We start from the raw sequence: 21,865 nt of genomic DNA, 5'->3' as shown, positions 1-21,865 counted from the left end.
TCAAGTTGCTGTAAATAAATCAGAATATGGGTCCAGCCTCTGTGGACTCCCTTGCCTCCAGAGGGGGCCTTTATTACAATGCAACGCTTTGAAGATTAGGGCTTTTGAAGTCAGCGAATGAATAATGAATGCACATAATATTATCATGACTTTGAGGGTATGTGAAATGAGCATTTAAAAATAAATATGTGCCTTTGTGTAGTGGCCCAAAATGTTCTTCTCGCATGGATGGGATATAGGCGATTTAAGGATGAAGCCTGATGCAGTGGCCTTCAAGGTGAGAGGCGGCCTCCACTGGCTGCATGAAGAGATGGCTGGGACAGGGGAGCTGTCACTAGAAGCCCTTCCAGATGTGTTTCTAAAAACCGACAGCATTTTACCAAACTAGAAAGGACAGCAGAATAGCATTACAGTAAATTACTGTGAGAAAGTAAAATGTAATAATGACCATTATCTTTAGTTACCGAGCAAGGGGGCATATTATGAACAAATAGCGATATTTATCTCTAAGTAGGGTTAGCAGCAATTTTTTTATCGCCGCGCATCACCGGATTTTATCGCTGAGATAACGTGCTATTAGCAACTTTTATCTCAAAAGCGATAACATTTCCGGCGATAGCGGCAAAATCTGTGAATATCGCTGAGAATACAGCGATATTCACGCACTAACGCTAACAGGGTTTTAGCCATTATATCCACCTCCCATTGGATATAATGGCTAAGAACTGGTCAGAGCAGGCATTATTTTTTGGAGATATTCGCGCTTAGCGCAAATATTTCCATTGCTACGCCTGTGTTGGTAATAGGCGATAGTGAAGTTAGCGACTGCTTTCAGTCTCTAACAGGTTGGGTACACCCACTTTGCATGTCATTAGTGATAAATATCAATGACATGCAAAGCGGGCCCCAAACCGCTCGCTATCGCCTACAAGCTGTCGCTAACTGCTGTTAGCGACAGCTTGCTAATAGGGCAATAGAATTATCGCCGCTTAGCGGCCGAAAACAGCCACTAAAGCGGCAATAGTTTCCTATCGTGCCCCTTGATAATATGCCCCTTGGTGTGGTGAGTTGCTGTGGGTAATGTGCTAGAGGACATGATTGGTTTGCCAACCTATGGTTAACTGTTAGGAAGCAGCGGGAACAGGGTACTCAAGTATTTAGAGATATGGCTATCACCAGAACATTCATGGAAGAGTTGAAATACTTGGACAGATTGTTTTTTTTAGATCTGCACTCATGCAATTGTGTTGTAAAGTTACTGTTGATGAATGTGTCCGCATGTAACGAAACTGGTGCTATGCAAAGTGCTCTGATAGCCGATATCTTTGGGTCTAGTTTGCGCTATACAAAACTCTAAAAAAATAAAAGTAAAATAAAACTGTTGAGCTGTTTTATACAAATAAGTTGTTGTTTATTGTTGAAAAAAGATCCAATTAAAAGCCTAGTTAAACTTTCTTTAAAGAGCTCCACAAAGCATGGGCCAGCCAACGCTAGACTCAGCAGGTGACATCCACTCTCTCCATAAACCAGGCTGGCACCAATTTCATTTTAAACTATTTGCCGAGATATTCCTGAGCATACTACAATGCGGCAGGGTGTTTTTTAAGTTAAAAGAACTCTTCCCACTTTTTCCTTACTCCTCCGACGTGGACTTTATTGTATTTTGTTGGTTTTCGTGCTCACTGTCAGGCCCAAAGTACTTTCTGGTTGTTGAGTAAGTCTCTCCTCCATGTGTATGGTTTGCATGGACCTCCTCGCCCTGCCGCGGTTGTGAGGCACCCTGATGGTCATCAGATTCTTGGTCGCCCTTCGGGTGCTTGGTTCAAGGTTGTTGGCTGAAGTTGACCATTTATGGGAATCTTTGGCTGAAGGGATGAGGTCTCGAGTTATGTTAATCGACCTCTTCTGTGCATAAGAATAGGGCGTGAGAGCGTGAGAACCGATGCAGCTATGTGTGCGGTCACCATCTTTAGGGTGGATTGTGACATACGTATAAACCCCTGTCGGTGAGCATCAGTGGGGTCCACAGGACGCAGATGCAGTCCACCCAGTAGTGAACAAGCAGCCCTCCACAGCAGCGACACAAGGCTAAACCTACTGGAGCTGCTGTTACTACCACCACAGATGCACCAAGTGCAGCCTTCCCACTAGCAGTGGTGCACATACCCACAGGAGGTAGTTCTAAGGGTTTACTCAAATACCGAACCATCAAAATATTGTGGTCAAAATACTGAATATAGTGAATACACATTTAAACAGAAACGCATGGGTACACAATGCTTTACTTCACATACATGTACATCTGGTACATAAATGTGGTGCTAAGAATAGTAAATATATCTATGTCTCAATACTTGATTGTGTAGGCCAAGCTCAAAGCTCATTCACAGAAAGGCGCTGAAGACATGCAAAAGATCAGCAATTCTGGAAAAGTTACTATGGGTCTTTTTAGTGGGATTCGTGAAATGTGAAGGCAATCGACAAGTGCATGCCCTCAGTCTGGAGTTGGGAGCTTGGCCCATCAGTAGAAATGACCTCCAAGCATTAGAAAGGTTTTCGAAGCTCAATCCTTTCTACATGGGTTGCCTCAGGGTGAAGAATTGGGAAAAGCTCTGAGTGGAATGTTTGTGTAGGATGTGAGATGGTTGGTGAACTGTTTGGTTCTCGTATTGTAAAGTTTTCAGAACTTCTATGAGTGATGGTCACAGACAGAGCCCAGAGAGTAACGCGGGTTTAAGTCGGGTTTGTTGGAGCTCATGGTGAAGACGTGTGGACGGTTTTAAGAGTTCTAGGTGGATCACGGCACCGGCATGAGCTGGCAGTGTCCAACTGTTCACTTTACTTTGCCACAGTCAACTTGAGCAGGAATCTCCACCATGGAGGTCACTGTGGGTGGTGCAAAGACAAGCATGGTCAACTTACAAGCAAAAGGGATTGCATTAAGGAGCTGTCAAATTCTGTTGTAGGAATTTACCCTGCCTACAGACAACATTTTTTTTCTCATCAAAGTCCATTGGGTTAGCCCCTAGAACCAGATAAGATGTGTCTCTTCTTAGTGTATCTGTATGGAAAAGTGCTAGACTACATGGTGGAGAGGGTGCCTGGACAGATACAGTAGAAGCAAAATGTCCAGGAAGGAATCATTAATAATATACTTTCAAAGTTGTCTGTGTCACATGCGTGAACACTTAATTAATTATAGTGACCATAGGGCTTCATAAGCAACACTCTTTTTATGCAACATACTGTAAAATTCACTTAAATATAATTTGTGAATTTCATTGTGTTTAATTTACTTATATGTGGTTCTTTTTGTGTATCCACATTATATGCTGAAGGTGTTTGTTTACTACCATATCACCTGTTATATCTGCTTTGGTAGTATTTCTGTTGCCAGACTTTTACTGTCAAAAATAAGCTATCTATGCACTGAAAATTAAAAAAATAATCTATTTTTGATACAACTTTGAGTGTTGCTTATGAAGCCCTATGGTCACTATAATTAATTAAGTGTTCACGCATGTGACACAGACAACTTTGAAAGTATATTATTAATGATTCCTTCCTGGACATTTTGCTTCTATGGTTTATAATACCCAGTCCCGGGGGGATTATTGGGTGGCTCTGTTCTAGTACTATGGACAGATACAGAGCAGCTCTTATGGGGAGCCTAGTAGTGGAGACCGGTGCTAGTGCTGTGCAGCAAACAGAAAGCTCGATAATGGTTCTGCTACATTGCGGGATGCCATCAGGACATAGTGAGTGGGGTTTACTTGACGGAGGAAATGAAGGAGCAAAATCAGGGTATTCATAATGACTATAGGGGTGGGTTTTCCTAAAAAAAACAATCCAGTGCCAGTTCTTGTGGGTTGGAGGGGTGGTTGTAACTACTCCCTATATAAAAGAGGAGCCTGGAATCTTCAGTGGAGAGCAGCTGGAGCACAGAGCAGACTCCTAATGTCTCCTCTTCCCCCCTGCAGGCAAGTGTGGCATTGGCGAAAGGGATGCGGTGGAAGGGACTCAAATGGAGGTGGGAGAAAAACAGAAGACTTGAGCAGACTCCTGACTGCTGCTCTGTTCCTCTCCAGGCTCCAGCATCCCCACTGGGAAAGTTACGAGGCCCTAAAGTGGAAGAACGGGGCTCTTAGGAGAGACAAGAGAATCTGAGCCTCGTCCCCCCACTATCCCTCCTTGGCTCACCTCATTTTACTGCTATGGTCTCCTAAACAACCCTTTATAAATTCTTCCCACATGCATCTCTCCTTAGACTCGTTCCAAAGCTAATTTTACTACTATGATCTTTCTATTCCATTTCGCGAGACTCATCCCTCCTCCATCTTTCCTTTTACTCATCCCAAACCTCCTCTTACTACTATGATCTCCCAATAAACACTTTCTAGACTCTTCTCTCTTCTATCCCTCCGTTATCCTTTTTAATCCAACTAACAGACTCACATGTCCACCGCTCAAATGAACACATATTTCCCTATACCAATTCACCACTAATCTGTTTTGGGTTCCGGAGTAGTGTGCTACTCGCTGGAAAGTGCTCCGACGCTTCGTCAGGGGTAGTAATCAGTATAGAAATACAATTACAATTGGATTGGATTTTTTCCTGGGGTCCAAACCTTAGTCTTTAGGTTCAGTTGGCCTACTAGTTAAAAGCTGGTGTAGTGTAAAATGAACTGTTCTCTTGGAAAGGAAACAGAAGTGTGTTGTACGGACAAACTGAGCTGCTCTGCCCAGTAAGAGCTAACAAAGGGAATAATAGTATCTTATGTTCCACCACCCAAAGGAAGACTGTATCTTCTATACGAGTGATTACTGTGTAAGTCTTGTTGTTACAATAAAGTCCTGGGACAAGCCAATCTATGCCGACTCAGCGTCACCTGTCTGGATCATTCACAAGTAGAAATTATTTCTGCACTTGTATTAGCACTAGTGCCATTTGTGAGTTTTCTTTTTTTTAATAGCACAAACTCGATCCAAAGGTATCAGAGCGCTTTACATGAGCACCAGTTGCATTACAGATGGACACATTACATTTGTTGGGCACAGGGAAATTAGGTTGTTTGCCCAGAATAACAGGATGTTGGGCCTCCCTGCTGGGACTCGAACTTGATTCCCCAGCTGCGAGGTCGACCGCTCTAGCCCTTATGCCATATCCACTATATCAATGCCCCCGTTGAACTCTGGCTTAGAGCTTAGCTTTGGAACAGTTAAGAACTAACATTGAATAACAATTATTAAAAGTTTCTTTGCCCAAAAGTGTATGTGGTGGGATTATAGATTCAACATCCTAATTCACAGTTTCAGAATAAATTGAATTTTAGAATAATAAAGTGCAGGTATAATGATGGAAATCATCTGCCAACGTGGTGGATTTTCCATATAAAATTTGCAGGCTACAGGATGGGAATGTGGATGAGAGGTATTATTCGGAAATTATGCAAAATGCATGAAACAGCCACAAACTCGTACATTTCAGGGCAGCTCCCTAAAATTATGGAAGAGGGGTGGCGCCGCGGCCAGGGTGCCTGACTTTGGACTCTGGGTTCACGGTTCGATCGCCGGCGGCAGGTTGGCTCAGCACCATGTTACTCTGGGCAATAGCTCGCTTACTCTTCCCGAGGGTCTCTAGCGCCGAGACACCTCTCCAGAGGGAGCTGTGCGCTTTACAAATGCTGGTATTTCATTTCATTTCATTTTGCCAGGCATCTCCACTGGGAGTGCTTGTATAGGTGCTCCTAAAAGGCAGGAAGCAGTAGAAAGTAACCCTAACCCTTGTTTGCCGTGATGTGAACAAAAAGTTCCTCCGACGCAAAGCATTTTCGTTGTGGTGAGAAATAAAGAAAAAAGTCAACTGTGCAGGTGCACAGTTCCTCCTGTGTCGCTCTTGCAGACATCGAACAAATACAAATTGGCCAGCGACCATACTCCTGGGACGAGCGCCTCTGAAGAGCCTCTCCAAACAGGCTAGAAAATATTCACTGTTATCAATTGGCAAAATGTGATATCTCACCCAGTTTTTAATATGACTGGCACGTGGCATTCACAGGGGGTGCAGGGTGGCACAAGACCACTTGAATGCTAGAGTGCCCCTCTTAATTGGAAAATAATCATGCACGCCCAGGCCAGAAAATGCAATTAGTCGTCAAGGGGCAGAAGAAGGAACAGGCACTTGAGTGAAACATGGGCTCTGCGTTGATTGCACATCAGCAGCGAGAGATAAGGCTGGCGAGCTGCGCGGCTGTGCCTGCTGCGGGAGAGAGAGACACCGAGTGCCACTGTGCAGGGCTCAGCAGTGTTATCGACAAACCCTACACCTGGGATCAGGGACCCCTTGAGCTTTGAAACACATTTCCCCGTATTACGATGAGTGCGCCATTCCCAGATGTGCCAACTCGTAGGGTGCCACCGTGTGTCACACGATATCGACTCCCTTCACACGGTCACACGATGAGGACCCATATCACTCAGTGACAGGGGAAACGAACTGCACTGAGTGGATTTTCAGCCCGTCTTTGGGGGCTCTGAACAGCGGATCGCCATTAAGTGGTCTGAAAACACCGAGAACATCGGCACCAGCTCCGGAAAAATCATTTTTTCTCTGAAAGGGGGGATTGGCGGGGGAAGGGGGCAAAAGTCCCCGTTAAGTATTTCTCAATATGAGGCTCCTCCCCTTCCAAGGCCCCGCCCCCTCCTCAAAAGGTGAGATATTTTTGAAGCTGCAAGCTCTGCATTCCCAAAGGTTAGCAGGATAGAAGAAACACTGTAGTTCCGAAGGCATTGACCCCTTTGTTACCCTTAGCACTGCCTTTGCGAGCCCTGGCCTTTCATTCCGGCCAGTGATGGAGATTCCGACCGGTGGCGAACGGAATCTCCACCACCGGGCCGGAATTTCCACCACCGGGCCGGAATCTCCGGGCAGAATTCGGTACCTTCTGTGAATACCAAAATGAGTAAGTGTCTTCTGTGAATACCAGAATGACTAAGTACCTCTGTGAATACCAAAATGGTAGTAAGTTCAGGATTTTGTAGTATATTAGTTCTGTTATTTAAAAATGTTTTATATAGCGCTGGCTGGATCCGAGGGTATCAGAGCGCTTTACATGGGTATTTATTGCTATATATCAAAATTTACAATGAGGTAGTATTCAAAAACCAATACAAACGGTAGAAAGCAGTTTAAATATTACACCGTCTAATTACACAAGTTGCAATGGGCTACAGCAAATCCTGAGAGATTGGGCTAGTGAGAGAGGTAAAGGATGGAAAAGAGGGAGGTAGGGTATAGGAATGGGGAGAGGCTAGGGAGGAGAGTAGGTTAAATTAATATCATACTGCTATACATGGATAATTAATTGCAATGTAACAGAATTACAATGAGGTAGTACTAAAAACCCAACTAGACAGTAAAAACAACTCCAGTTTTACACAATCAGATTACATGTATTGCAATGGAGCCTAGCGTAGGAGGGAAAGGATGGAGAAGAGGGGGGAAGGGTATGGGCATGGGGAGAGGCTGAGGAGGGGGGGAGGTTAAGGCAATACCAAGTGGGACGAAGCAGGTCCTATGGGAAAGGCTAGTGGGAGGAGTTAGTTGGCGAAGGAAGATGAGAGAGGGGGAGGAGAACAGTAGGAGGTCGGGTGGGATGAGTGCCCAGGGGAGGGTTTAAGGACCCCAGTATTTGTTGCGCAGGAGAAGTTTGAGGTCTTTTTTGAAGCTGATGTAAGAGGCATTGCAACGAAGATCTTTAGGGAGGGAGTTCCAGATGTTAGGCGCGTTTCTGGAAAAGGAGCGAGATTGAGTGGTTTTCCAATTTAACAGAGGAGGGATAACAGCCAGGGTGTTGGAGCTCCTCAGTGATCTAGAGCAGCCAGCTTGAATCGGACCCATATTTCCAATGTAGCCGCTCACCCTCAGATCTCATAGTGACTGGGGGAGGTGTGTCAGAAAAGTTTCAGCGCTCCGTCCATCAGCTCCGTGTGTTTACTTTGTTCACCCTAAGTTGGCAGGGTATGCCCAGATGTGGGTCCCTTGCTCACTTTGCCACTGGATTCAAGCTAGCCTAGCTGATGAGGGGTGTAACAGCGCAACCAGTCCCAGGATGCTTGTGCCCAGTCCAGGGAAGATCTGGCATGGCAGTTCGGGCTGGACTGTTCCCATGAGCCACAGGGGCAAGACTGATTTTCATATGGCTGGATCTGAGCTGGGGTGGCCAAGTGAGCTATAGAACAATGTGGATTCAACCCAGATCTGTGACTGCGGGTGAGTGTCTGAAAAGTTCCAGCGCTCCGTCCATCATCTCCTTGTGTTTGCGATATTGTGTTTACTACCATCTCCTAACCTGACAGTCAAACTCCCAAATATTTGTAAGCACCTGAAATCAAATGTTCCGCAAAAAAATTACCACCAAGTTATTCTAATTATTTCCTTATCACTTGATGTATAAGTGCAGTACTTGCCTGTCTTTCTGTATGTGTGTGATTTTTTATGCATGCTTGCGCGTGTGTGCCTAAATGTGCTGACAATTAAACACATTCTGCTCTTTACCTAAACAGAGATGTTTAAAGGCGTGGGCAGAGGGGCCCTGAGCTCAGGACCTCAGCCTTTCAGGGGTTCCCTGATAGAGCCAGCCCTGTTCTTAGAGACACCTGCCCTTATGACCTTGAATAATTCTTAAATAGATTGTTTTCAATACAGTTTTCTTTCATTTATTTTTTATGTGGTGTGATGTAGTGGAGTCTGTTACAAACATTTTGCAGAGAAAAGGTTATGTTTGTCAACACCATGCAACATCTGTTAAAAACATATGTTAGATCAAAACATACGAGAAACGGGAGGGGTCACAAATATTATGTGCAATAATATTAGTTATCTGCTGCTGTATTATAATATTGAAAACGCATGTCTCTATCCCTCATTATTAGATGTAAACGCATTTAGAATTTGGACCTATGTGCCTGTGCGCTGTCAGTGAGCTGTCCAAGGAGGGCATGAAAGAACTGAAATTGGATCATAAATTCAAAGCTGTTCTGAATAGCGGCCCCAAAAAAACGCTTGGCCCAGGGCCTCTGAAATCCTTAAGATGTCCCTGTACCAACATGTTTTACAGATTGTGATGCTCCTCCTTGTCAAATGTTTTTATTGGTATTGATACACAGAATGTTGTGATCTTCTGGTTGATTTAGTGTATGACATTTAAAACTTTGAGAGGTGTTTTCTAAACCATCCAAAGGTGATACACTGTATTCAGCAGACAATGCTTTACCCCTTTTTATGGCCAGGTTTGGATGGGGTGGCGCTGCTTTCTATTGGACAACAAATGGTAACGTCCATTGTCATGGCATGTCAATACTTACATCACAATGGTAAATCATTTTTTGAGAAGGCTGGAAATAATACTGAGTTAGTTTTGATTTTCTTTTTTGGAATAGCAATATTTCATCCTGCTGATTCTGACTGACGGCGTCATCACGGACATGGCCGACACCCGAGAGGCCATCGTCCACGCCTCCCACCTGCCCATGTCCGTCATCATCGTTGGGGTTGGGAACGCCGACTTCAGTGACATGCAGATGCTGGATGGTGACGACGGCATCTTGAGGTCACCCAAGGGCGAACCTGTTCTGCGAGACATAGTCCAGTTTGTGCCATTTAGAAATTTTAAACACGTGAGTTGGATTTAAGTTTTTATGCTTGAAGTGGATGTGATGTTTACAGAGTGTCAAAGATTCATGCATGCTAAATGTCTGACCATCATTGACTCAGCAGATCCTAGATAGACCAAATATTTTGCAAGTCTTTATTTTTGAATGATAAATTATCTGCCACATTTTGACCTAGTCTCTGGTGAGAAGAATTGTATGTTTATTTTCAATGGTACAAGATTTTTTTTAACAACTCTACTGACTTTATTGTAAATTACATGTTCTCCAACCCAACTACAATCCACTGAGCAAGATCAGAGATGTCACGATGGTACAAGACCGTAGTTCAATCGTACTGACTGCATTGACCTGTGGTCCCAAAAAATGGTTGCAATTTGCATAACCCTTCATGTTTGCTAATGACCTACCACCCCAACTTTGGAGTCAGTAACATGAAAATAGTTTGAGTTCCAGGTTTAGTCCATTGATATGTAGAGTACTGATTTTTTGATATGAATGGCACACCCAAACCACGCCCCTTCCAAAGACTGAACCGCTAACCATTTCTAAACATGTTTTGTGATTCGGAAAATGTGTTTATTACATTCAAAAAGCTTTTGACCAGTCACAGAAGAGCGTTAAAAAGCGCTATGACCCAGATACCTCCAATAGAGTTTAAAACAGAGATTGTCATTAAAGGGCGTGTACAGGGAAATGGTGAATTCCAGCAATAGATTTTTTTAACCTTTAAATATTTAAGGCATTAGCCCTTCAAAAAGTACCACTATATATATATGTACATGTCACAAAAACGATAAAAAAAACCATTGACAGCACCTAAATAGAAAACATGATTATCTACAATTTTACAGAGTTACATCGAATCAAAGACAGTCATATGCACTGCAAACGCATAATTTCCACACTGAAAAATAATTTTAGAGCATCATTTGACATTTTCAACTTTTGAAAAAAAACACAAGGATTGTGCATGTTTATAAAAAGTAGAAAAACCTGGGGTAAAAATGTAATTTTTTGGTCGTGATACAAAGCGCATATTAATTCAGATGTTCTTCCCTAAAAAAAATATTGAGGCTCCAAGACTATTCACTATTGGCAGCCTTGACAGCTGCCCTCAATGCCTTCCTCTTCCATCTGGAGTTACCCCAACCAAGTAATTGTGTCAATCACAAAAACTTAAAGGGCATTTTCAGTCCCAAATTACAGAAGATTACCTGTGTTGAGGTTTGCCATGCTGGTGCCAGGTGACACTAATCTGGTGCTCGGTCATGTTCTCATTTTCATGGGGTGCATCTGGAGGAGCTCTGATAACCCCCCAGAATGGGCGTCAATTCACCAATATGCCAGGTGTAGAGGAAGACAACATAATTGGGTGGGGCATTCTCTTGCCCCAAACCAATCGCACAGCTGCATTGCGCCACATTGGCAAATAGTTAATTTTTTCTCCATTGTAATCCATTTTTAAACATCTATTCAACTCTTGTTGTATCTCCATAATTTGCGACTGATACTCAGAATTCACACGCGAGATGTCATGCCATTTTTTAAGTTTCTTATGTTAAAGCTGCGCCCATCCGGACTTCTTGTTTAAACACGACAAAAGCAGGAGTTGGTCCAAAGCAGCATTTATTTAAAACCCAATGCATTTCGGGCTAGGAGCGCCCTTCATCAGGGGACACTGTAAATGGTAATAAAACAAATATCCATCATTTCAATGACCTTAGATCAACATTTTAGGTAATCACTAAAATAATCAAAAAATTTCAAAGAATGTTTAAACTCCTTATACCCTTTCACCCCATCTTCATTATGAGCAATATGTGTTAACACAAGTACCCCTCTGTTCTCGTGGTGGACCGAATCAGCCAATTTAATATATTTTGAGAAGTGTGGCTCAATGATTAGAGCGGCAGACCCTGATGCAGAGGTCTAGCCCGGGACCAGGGTTCAATTCCCCACCTCAGCTGGTCTTGGGCTCAAAATTCCACGGACCTGATAATTCTCGCCTCGGTGCCTATTCCAATCATGGAGTCCCACTCTGCAACTCTGGGCATTAGCTTACTTAATCTCCACAACGGCCCCCACAACGCTAAGGATGCCTGGCTTCACCTTGGGGGTGCCCAGGAGTGGGCGCCTCACAAGGAAAGCCAGGATGGGTTCCACAGCTGTATTCGTACAAGTGCCTTGAGACCCTTGCGGGTGAGTAGTGCGCTATACAAGTATCAATTTACATTTACATTTCACCCTCTCTATTCTGCTAAACAAACATCTGCCCTTTCTCTGTGTAAATATAGCTTAATGACACATCCTTTTTCACCCCTTACTTATCTCCCCCTCCTCATACATACTGCTTTCTCCTCCTCCATTAATTAAACTCGCCAACTCCATGAACCTCTTACTTCTCTCACCTTCTCCCTACACACTCCTCCGCCTTTCATTGAGCTCACGCTCTCACAAACCCTTTCATCATTCCCACTACACATTCATCCCACTCCATCCAATCTGTTCCCATCTCTACTAATGTACTCGACATTACTCTTTTAAACAATTCCAGTTTTTGTGCTCACCTCTTCCTGCTAACAACTTTCATCCGCTCAAACATTCACACTCTTAGCCAAAACACGCACTCCACATGCACCTTTAACTGAAACTGCACAACCTGGAAGCTCCACATACCTGTGTAGAGGAAGAGACATCACTCACCATTTGACCTTTACTTTGTCACACACACACACACATGCTTAAACCTACACACACATATTCACGCACTTCCTCTTAGATAAACACACTCACCTGCAAGCATGCTTACAACATACATAGAAAAGCATTTTTATGTACTTTAGTCGTCAGATAGGGTCATATTCCAGCTAATTATACTCCATATTTTATTACATTCATAGTGAATAAAATAATTCACTATTTGTGTATTATAAGAATTGACAAAAAACCAGGAAAATGGAGCTCGAAACTACATCCATTAGGATGAGCTGCCCCTGTTTTCCTGGCACTGAATTTGTCACCTCTGAGGCCTGGGGTCACAAAGGCAGTATGGGCCGGGATGCCCGCCACCCCTCCCAACACCCTTCCCCATGGGAGGACACAGACACAGATTTAAACTTTTGGAAGGCGGGGGGGCCTCACGACCCCCCCGGCCGTATTTATTAAAATATGAAACAAAATGTTAAACTTTAAATTAAAAACGTTTCATGAATCATGTACAAATTCAACTTCAATTACATTTTGATGAAGACAGGTTTTTCAGGCTAACCTTAACAAATCTCTAATACAAAGGTTTCCTAGCCGAGTCTAGCATCCTGATAAATGCATTACATTTTTGAATTTGTACAACCTAGCATTAAGGGCCAACGGCAAGGTCTTAACCGGTGTCAGATCCCTATCACCAACTTCCCGCCCTCACGGTGTGAGTGGCGCATACGCAGAGGACTTTACCCTCGCAGCCAACTGTAACTTCCCTTGTCGTGGGGGCCCCCTTTCACTCGACGCCATCTTAAGGTCGTTCGAGTTCCCGTGCGAGGTATCCGTAAGAAGGACAGCGTGGACTCCCCCCCTTCCCCACACTCTCTTCCGCCGGAGGGGATATCCAGCCCCCGGGAAATTCGTGGGAGGGGCATATAGCCGTCTCCCCCTGGGAGGGGCCTATGGCCGTCTCCCCCTGGGCGACCCATCCGTAGTGGGTGCCGCCCCCCCGTGGGAGGGGCCAATGGCCACCTCCCCCCGGGCGTTCCCATCCATAATGGGTGGCGCCCCCCCCAGGGACCTTGAAATCACTGCTCACCGATCATGACCTTACCGCCACAGGCCAGATAGTTGACCGACTATCTGGCCCCCCCACACCTCCTATAGGTCATGCCTCCTCAAACCCACGAGCCAAGCTACGAAGTCTCCTATGAGTAATTCATTCCCAGCCCTGGACAGATGCACCCCATCATTCAAATAATAGTGATCCCCTCTAATACACCCATGGGAAATGCTTTGGAGATGAGCAGAGCGAAACAGTTTCTCAATCTTGTTGTTGACCCTCTTTACCGAGTGGTTCAACGCTGACATAGACAAACCCCCCCACCATATTCTCCTGGGAATCATGTGGGACCAGGCAATCGTACACCCAGGGAGCCTCTGGCCAACCAGCTAACTGCAGACAATATGTGCTCAACTAACACCCGTCTTCCCAGTCTCACCAAGTCAATGCCCCCCACATGCACTATGACTATAGATGGCGGTCACCTGTGCCGCCCTAAGAGTTCCTCCACAAAATTTTTCAACTGATCAATACAGAGGCCTCCCTTCCCATGGAAGGGCACTCTGAACCCATATTCCTCAGATGCGTGGATCGCGTCGCCTGCTTTGAATATGTCCCCAGCACGCCTCACGTATGAGTGGCCCACGACCCAGACCACTTGATCTCCATTCGGTGATCCCTTCCCGCTGGTCAGCTGATGCTGGGCCGATCCCAGTTTCCGCCCGGCGTGACAGGCTTGCGAAATTGTAATCCAAACAAAAGACAATAAGCATGAGTGCAGTTCATCAGTCTTTTACAACATGTGCAGTCGAACATACCTCTTGAAACAGTTCGAGGACCAATGGCCTAGTTGTTTCACCTCGTCCGCCTGCAGACCCCGAGCCGTAGCTTCCGTAGCGGCCCCTATTCTAAATGAGTGGGTCCAAAAATCACCCGGGTTCAAGCCCGCCGCTGCAATCGTAATTGCCAGCACCCTCTGAAATTGAAATCTTCAATGGGGTGCCGTCCATGTGTCTAAGCAGGGCCCCCCCATGTTGTCAACCTCGGTTTCAGGTAGGCCTCCACATGCCCCACCGGACAACCGGGATTCCCCCGTGTGCGGTGCAACACCACACTATTCCCCAGGGCCTCCTGGTCTGTTTTTGACCTGGCTATCGAGATCAGCAGAGAATCGCCCCTTACTTGGACGTGATCCCTGCGTAGACCTCCTTCCACATCTTTCTTATTTCCTGCCACTAGTTCACTCACCCGCAGGGCCCCATAGAACGCCAATGCAATAGCTGCTCGGAACAGTGTTACCTCACTGGGTGAGGAGCATGTCTCATCCAGTTTCGCCAGTAAGGTGGTCAATTTATCCAACCCAATCGGGTGCCTGTTATCCTGTCTGTGACCCTCCAGGCGCCGCCAGCCGCGGAGAGCCTTCTTGACTATGAAGGAATTCGTCGGGTCCCTTACCCCGTGGAGCTGTGCCATAAATGATATGGCGGCCCTATACCTGTTGGCGGTTGCCGCCGACCGGCCTTCTCTATGAAGTGCCACCAAAAATTGGAGCAAAGACTCCTCCCGCCCCCATCGATGCTCCCCTACTGGCCCCAAAAAGGCGCAGTATGAACGGAACGCCCCTTCATAAGCTTTCCTCGTCGTTGGCGCTAGACTGGCTGCCACGAGGTCTTGTAATCCAGGGCACCGATCTGCCATAGTGCTTCAGGGGAAGGCTCCGCCACTAGCTCCGCTGTGGGTAGATAACCCCTGAAAGCCTGCATTTTTGAACGAGAGAGTGCATCAGCTGCATTATTCAGTACACCCGGCACATGTTTTGCCCTGAACTGTACGTTCAATCTCATGCATCGTAATACAATTTCCTTCAACAGTCGTAGGATCCATTTGCAGCGTGCTGCCTGGTGATTAATGCACTCGACCACTGTCATGTTATCTGACCAAAATACCACTGAGCGGTCCCTAAAGTCTTCTGGCCATGCCATCAGAGCCACCCAGATGGGGAATAACTCCAAGAAACCAATGTTACCTGTTAGGCCGCTTGAGTGCCACCACGCCGGCCATGTTTGTGCCGACCACTGGTTACCGAAAATTGCGCCAAACCCCACGCTCCCCGCCGAGTCGGTCCATAAGCCGAGCTCCTTCGACGAGGCTGAGAGTTTGTTCCACACCACTCGACCGTTGAAGTCCTCCAGAAATGCCAGCCAAATGAGCATGTCCTGGCGAACCTCTGCCGACAGTCTAGTGCGGTGGTGTCCCTCCTTAAGGCCCACCATAGCCTGCGCTATGGAACGCGAGAAAGGGCGAGCCATCGGCATCACTCTCAATGCAAAGTTAAGCTGACCCACTGCCTGTTGTAACTGGTGTAGGGTCACCTTCTCTGTTCGGAGACATTGTACCAGGGAGGCCCTAAACTTGGCCACCTTCTCAGCCGGCAGGCGGAAACACCCCTCCTCTGAGTCTAGTTCTATACCCAGAAACTCGAGGGAGGTAGACGGCCTCACCGTCTTACCTGGTGCCAACGGGACCCCAAAACCCCGCATGAGCACGCAGAAGTCCTGCAATGCTCGCGCACAGTCCTGAGTGCCCGCTGGGCCCAGAAAGAGGAAATCATCCAAGTAGTGCATCACCTGTCTATCGCCCGTGGCCTCTGTGAACACCCATTCCAAAAAGGAGCTAAACATTTCAAAATAAGCACATGAAATCGAACAACCCATGGGCATGCATTTATCCATGTAGAATTTCCCCTGGAACGTGAATCCCAGCAGCCGCTGGTCTTGAGGGTGTACAGGGAGTAACCTGAATGCAGATTCAATGTCCGATTTTGCCAACAATGCACCGGGGCCCAGATGATTCAACAGTACGACTGCGTCGTCAAATGATGCATAATTCACTGAGCATACCTCTGGGTCAATAGCTTCATTCACCGAGGCCCCCCTCGGGGCCGACAGATTGTGGATGAGTCTATACTACCCCGGGTCTTTCTTCGGAACCACTCCTAAGGGCGAACACAAAAAATCCGCTACTGGTGGGCCGCGAAATGGTCCTGCCACTCTCCCCAAGCTAACTTCTTTCGCTATCTTTTTGGTGGGCACCGCTGGGTTGTGTTGAATAGATAGCTGGTTTTTACAGGAAGGGCTCCCCCGAAAATTGCCCGCCGGGATCTTGAAGCCATATGAAAAGCCATCTCTCAGAGTCCCGGCGGACGCATGATCAGGGTATCGGTTGAGCCAAGGGGTCAAAGCCAAGATATCTACGGGCGAAGATGTTTGCTTCCGAGGCACCGCATCAATCCTGCTTGGATCCCCCCTTTCCTCCCGTGCCGTTGGTTTTAGATCGGCAACTGGTTTCCGGGTGTGAGGAGTTCCCACAGCCCGAGCATGCGTGTCGGAACCTACACGTTCCCTGAGGCCTGTTACAAGTTCCTTTGTTAAATCCCCAACAAACCCCTCGCTTGCCTCCATTCCCGCTAGACCTGGGCTGGGATTCCCCCCCGGCGCTCGCCCGAAAGGGCTGTGACGGCCTCTGATGGAATCCCCCCGAGCCACTCGTGCTTGGCACCGAAGCACCCGCCGGCCCTGGCAAGAGCTGAGCGTGCCATGACATTGTATCCAAACAATCCCATGTCAAGGCCTGGTTAAACTCCTTTGCTTTTCTTAAGGCAACATCATAACCCTTCCATTCATTTCCCCCATACATCGCATGGAAATTCATGATCCTGTTCTGATAACATGCCGGGTCAGTCAACACTTCTGGTTTACGTTCCCCAATAATTGCAGTGAAGATAGAAAAGGCCCTGACCCAGTTTACCATGGTCTCTTCAACCCTGAATTCCGCCATCTTGGCCCGCCATACACTGGGGTGCCAGAGATCTTTCTGGGTCTCTGCATATTCTAACTCCCGATGGTCAGTCAAAAGTGAAAACATGTTAATGTACTTGTCCCCCCACACCATCTCTTTCGTAACCATGGGAATATGTTGAGATAAACTTTCCCGTCTTGAGGGCACCGGGCCCTCCCCCACCAATGGCAACGCTCTCTTACCGGCTTCAGCCGAACTCCCAGCTGTGTCCGTTGTCTTCTCCCGATCGTCAGTCGTACCCACCTTCGCCATCTGCGGGGAAATAGAAGGTACATTCGCTGTCCCGGCATCCCTTGCCTGTCGCAACTGCTCAACAATTAGTCTGGCTTCTTCGGCCGGGTCTCCCGCAGCCGCTGATCCCCCTGCTCCCTTCTTTAGCCATGGTAATACCACTGCTAACTGAAGTGCTAATTCCGGGGGCATCTGGTCATCCCCCAATGGCGTGATAACCACGGGGATTGGCAATCCCCCATCCGGTCCTGGTACCGGGCTGGCCGCCGGCGCGACAGGAATCGGTGGAGTTACTACTGGGACTGGGGCCTCGCTGGGACCTGCCCTCCCCTTCCTTTTCTTACCCTTATCCCCTGGGGTGACGTTCAGCAATGCCGGTCCTATGACCTTTTTAGGCCGGCCCGGGGGGGCATTCTGGGCCTCCACCTGTTTCCTGATGGCCGCTAGGCCACGATCCAGCCGGTCTACTTTACCCAACTTTCGGTCCATCACCGCCACTTGGTTCACCAACGCGCGCAGCATCCTTTCCATCTCGGAGCTCTTTCCGGATTTCTTGCCAGGCATGTGTTCGATCAATCCGTCCGACTTGACTTGCAAGGTGACCCGATCTCCCAACACGCCTTGGTAACTGAAAGAGAAAGACAAAGATTACCAGTTCTCAAAAAAGTGCAGCTTGTTCCCTTGAGGGCTCACGAGCGACGAGTGGTGCAGCCTTCAGAGCACAGGAACAAGAGGAAGCTTCGTTGGATTCCCGCACTATTTATCCAGCTGCGGGAGGGCGGGGATCCGCCTCAAGCACGCCCATCCGTGCACGGACTTTTGGGCGGGTGTCTAGGACAACCTCTTTTGGGCGGGAGGTGCGTGCTCCGGCTACGCCGCTTCGGGCATACCATCCGGGTCACGCCCCCCGCCCACAATGGTTTCCCGGGGGATCGGGGCACCCATCCATACGTTCGGGGGGACCGAGTGGTCTCCCCTTTCCATGCTAGGGGTAGCAAGTAGCAAACTAGGGGTCACAGCTGCAACCCCTGGTGACCCCTAAATGATTTCCATGTGCACCAGATCACAGAACAAAATGCGCTTTCTCCCAAGAGCAGATGCAAGCTCACAAGGTCGTGCCTTTCCTGGGAGAACACGACAATAGCGACAGCGACACAGCGTGATTTTCAAGAGGGAGCAGGGGTACCATCACAAGTGAGGGCAATGTGTGACTCTACCCATCTGTGAACTCGTGCCCGCCTCGCAAGTGCTGCCATCAGGGGGTAAAGGGTCAGAGTGCCACCAAATAGGGGGCATATGTACAAGGAAATTCGTCATTTCCAAAATGCAGCCATGTGCCTTATTTACAAGAACATGGCGCACCCCTGTGTTTTCCCTCGTGCTGGTGCTAAAATAGCCGCCTGGCGCTAACACAGACACCATTGCGCCATAGTGCTAGGGGGCCTGTGTTGCAGGGATGATGTTATATGTGCAGGAAGGTATCCCATCCTTAACATAACCAACCAGTAATGGCGGTTTGCCAGGGGGTCATTTTTGTTACAGGGCAGTTTTTGCAGCATAGCTGCAAAATTGGCCCTGTGACAAAATTGGCTGAAATCCGGCCCCGGCCAAGAGCTCGGCGTCTCCCCCACCCTCCCGGAAGGGGGTTTGGGGGGGGGGGGGGGCCGCCGAGCACTTTGCTAGGGCCAGTTTTGGTTCCCAGTCCGGCCCTGTATGGCCTTTTGGAGCATGTAGCCAGCCTGCTCCAGCCAATAAAGACGCTTTAGAACAACGTTTTGTTTGGATGAGAGAGTTGACTGTGGGCTTCACGCTCAGAGGAATACTGCAGAACATCGAGCAGCAGTGTAAGGTAAGTGATTTTCAATGTGTATATTTATTTTAATGTGTATATTATTGTGTATTTGTTATGTGTACTTGTAATGTTTATATTTTTTGTCCCCACCCTAATGTGATTTGCCACTGACTGTTACTGCGTTTACCGATTGTCCTTTTCAGTCAGTAAAGTTTGTGTGTCAGCTGTGGGCATCAGGTTGAGAAGTCCAATGAACTGCTGCCCACTCTCCCAATGCCAGCCACTTTCACAATATGACACTTTTTGGCATTGCAATGCCAGAATCTTGCAAATGCAGAGATGTGGGTAATTCTTACTTGTAGGCTCCTGGCTGTGCATTCAGAATATAGCATGTTACAACGCATGCTATTACATCGCGTACGATTACAACGCGGTCGTTACAACGACCTTTACATTGCAAGTCATTACAGTGACTTGCTGTAGGGTGTGCGCTAAACTTAGGAATAATATTATTTACTATTCCTACTCCAGTTTCCGCAAGAGCAGAGAAGGTGTTGAATTTCATATCCAATACCTTAGCGCCCCCTACAGCAAGTCATTCTACTGACTTGCGATGTAAAGGTATTGCGTACTAACAACGTGGTCGTTGTAAAAGCACTGTGTTGTAACAACAGCGTTGAAACCGATGTTTCCCGTGTGTCCATAGCTGTTCTGCGCATTTGTAGAGTGGATCCTGCTACATGCATATTAATGAGGCAGGACCTATGCAAGGGCTTCCCAATGTTCCCTATGTACAGTGCCGGATTGATGCACTGGTACTACACAAACCTGTGCATTGGTTACAATGCAGATGCTGTGCATAGAAAGGCAGTGCAGTGGAACCAGGACAGCACATGGCCTGCTGTAACCACTAGTTAGCTCGAAAGTAGCATTATGAAAATGAGTTTGGTAATTAAAGCCCTAATGCAAAGCGATCTAGATCTTGGGTGCAACTGATCAGGTGAAGTTCACCCTCATCGGACGAAAGAGCATGCATATGTGCAAGCAGGGTGATAAACACAAGAGATGCAGAATGCAGCCTGGGTCTCGTGCAGTGCATTTCTGGAGAAAGGCAGATTTCCAAAGGAAAGGAGAATACTAAAAAGTTGTAAAATGTTACTTCTGCCTATGGTAAGAATATAACTTTATGTTTTTGCCCTTTTTAATTAATCACGTGAAAAACTCTATGCCAGAGTCCCTCCACGAGTGTTTTATTAAAAGCTTGCAGCAATTAATATGTGAATAAGTGATCGCTTAATTAATGTAAAACATCAGCCGGAAGAGTCCATTTTCTAGGTATGGATCTCAGACACTCGTGCTACAGACTCTGATCAGGGATTCCATGGAATTCCACAATTCCTGAAACCTTTTCCCGACTTACAAAAGGGTTCCTCTTCGGTTGTCTTCCACCTCCTCTATGCAAATGTAGAAAGGCTCTTGGGGCTGGCCTTTAAACCCATCAGATCTCGGCTTGCACAATGCTCCATCACTTCTCAGAAAAGGTTTATGAAAATCTTTTCTTCCCGTGGGTGACACCCTCCTTGGGGTGACCCTCCACTCTTCAATAAACAGACCAATGCATAACCAGTGGGCAAGCAAATAAAGGTTTGCTGTAGTGGTTGCCGGGAAACTTTGACCCAACGATTGTAACATCTAATGAACTGAATTAAACTGGCTTCTTGATGCATCAGGTTCCCAATGATAGAGCTTTTACCGATAGCCTCTCTCACACTCAACAAGAAAGTGTACGACTTCTTAAAGGTGGGTTTTCAGTGTCATCTTTTAGAAAGCCTTTCAAAGCCTTGAGTCTGGTCTTTAAGGCCTTGCAAGGCCTGGGGCCGGCCTGCCTGAAACAGCACTTTCAATGGTATCTCCCTCCCAGGCATCTAAGGCCAGCTGGGCAGCACGTGGTCAAAGTTCCTCGTATAAAGGAGGCAGGAGCTTTGTTTTGGGGGCAACGAAGGCCTGGAATGCCTTGCCCCTCGCCTTGAGGAACATGACAGACCTGATGGCTTTCAGGAGAGGCATTAAAACTTGGCTGTTTACAAATTACCTTGATTCTGGCCTGATCCTTTAGGAGTATTCATCTAGCGCCAGGACACCTTCGTGTAACAGCGCGCTGTATAAATGCAAAAAATAAATAAAATAAATAAATGAAAGCAAGAGTGGTGTGTATGATCCCGGGGCACATTCGGAAAACACTGAACCAGAAGTCCTCAAAGGATGCAGCCTGGTGCTCCTCAGCAATGCACAGAGGAGCTCAAGGCTGCAGAAAGTGGCAAAGTCCCTTGGGACCCTTGGCGTGAAGAAAGCTTGAGGCCACTGAATGATGAAGGACCTCAGTGAATGCAAAGAGGCTGCGGCCCTGGTGATGTTGAGATCCTGAGGTTACAGAAGAATGCACACATGTTTAGCATCACTTGAGACACAGGGAATCCTAGATTCATGAGTTACCCTGTTTCTATAACCTAGACCTATTTTATCATTTTGTTTGCATGCAGAGGGAGGGC

The 21,865-nt window shown here is 46.9% G+C and overlaps 1 protein-coding gene across 3 annotated transcripts in view; it reads left to right on the top strand.

Annotated features, from left to right (window-relative positions):
- Positions 1 to 21,865, top strand: part of CPNE4 (copine 4) — a 1,444,425-nt gene that overhangs the window by 1,360,639 nt on the left and 61,921 nt on the right. For all 3 annotated transcript variants that reach the window (XM_086942069.1, XM_086942068.1, XM_086942067.1), the window contains one exon: positions 9,442 to 9,678. In XM_086942069.1, the coding sequence (XP_086798195.1) occupies positions 9,442 to 9,678 (237 nt within the window). The remainder of the gene's footprint in view (positions 1 to 9,441; positions 9,679 to 21,865) is intronic.

This window comes from Lissotriton vulgaris, chromosome 10 (assembly GCF_964263255.1).
Source record: "Lissotriton vulgaris chromosome 10, aLisVul1.2, whole genome shotgun sequence".
Lineage (NCBI taxonomy): Eukaryota > Metazoa > Chordata > Amphibia > Caudata > Salamandridae > Lissotriton > Lissotriton vulgaris.
The sequence above is the reverse complement of the archived record's forward strand: the minus strand, read 5'-3'. Positions and strand labels throughout refer to the sequence as shown.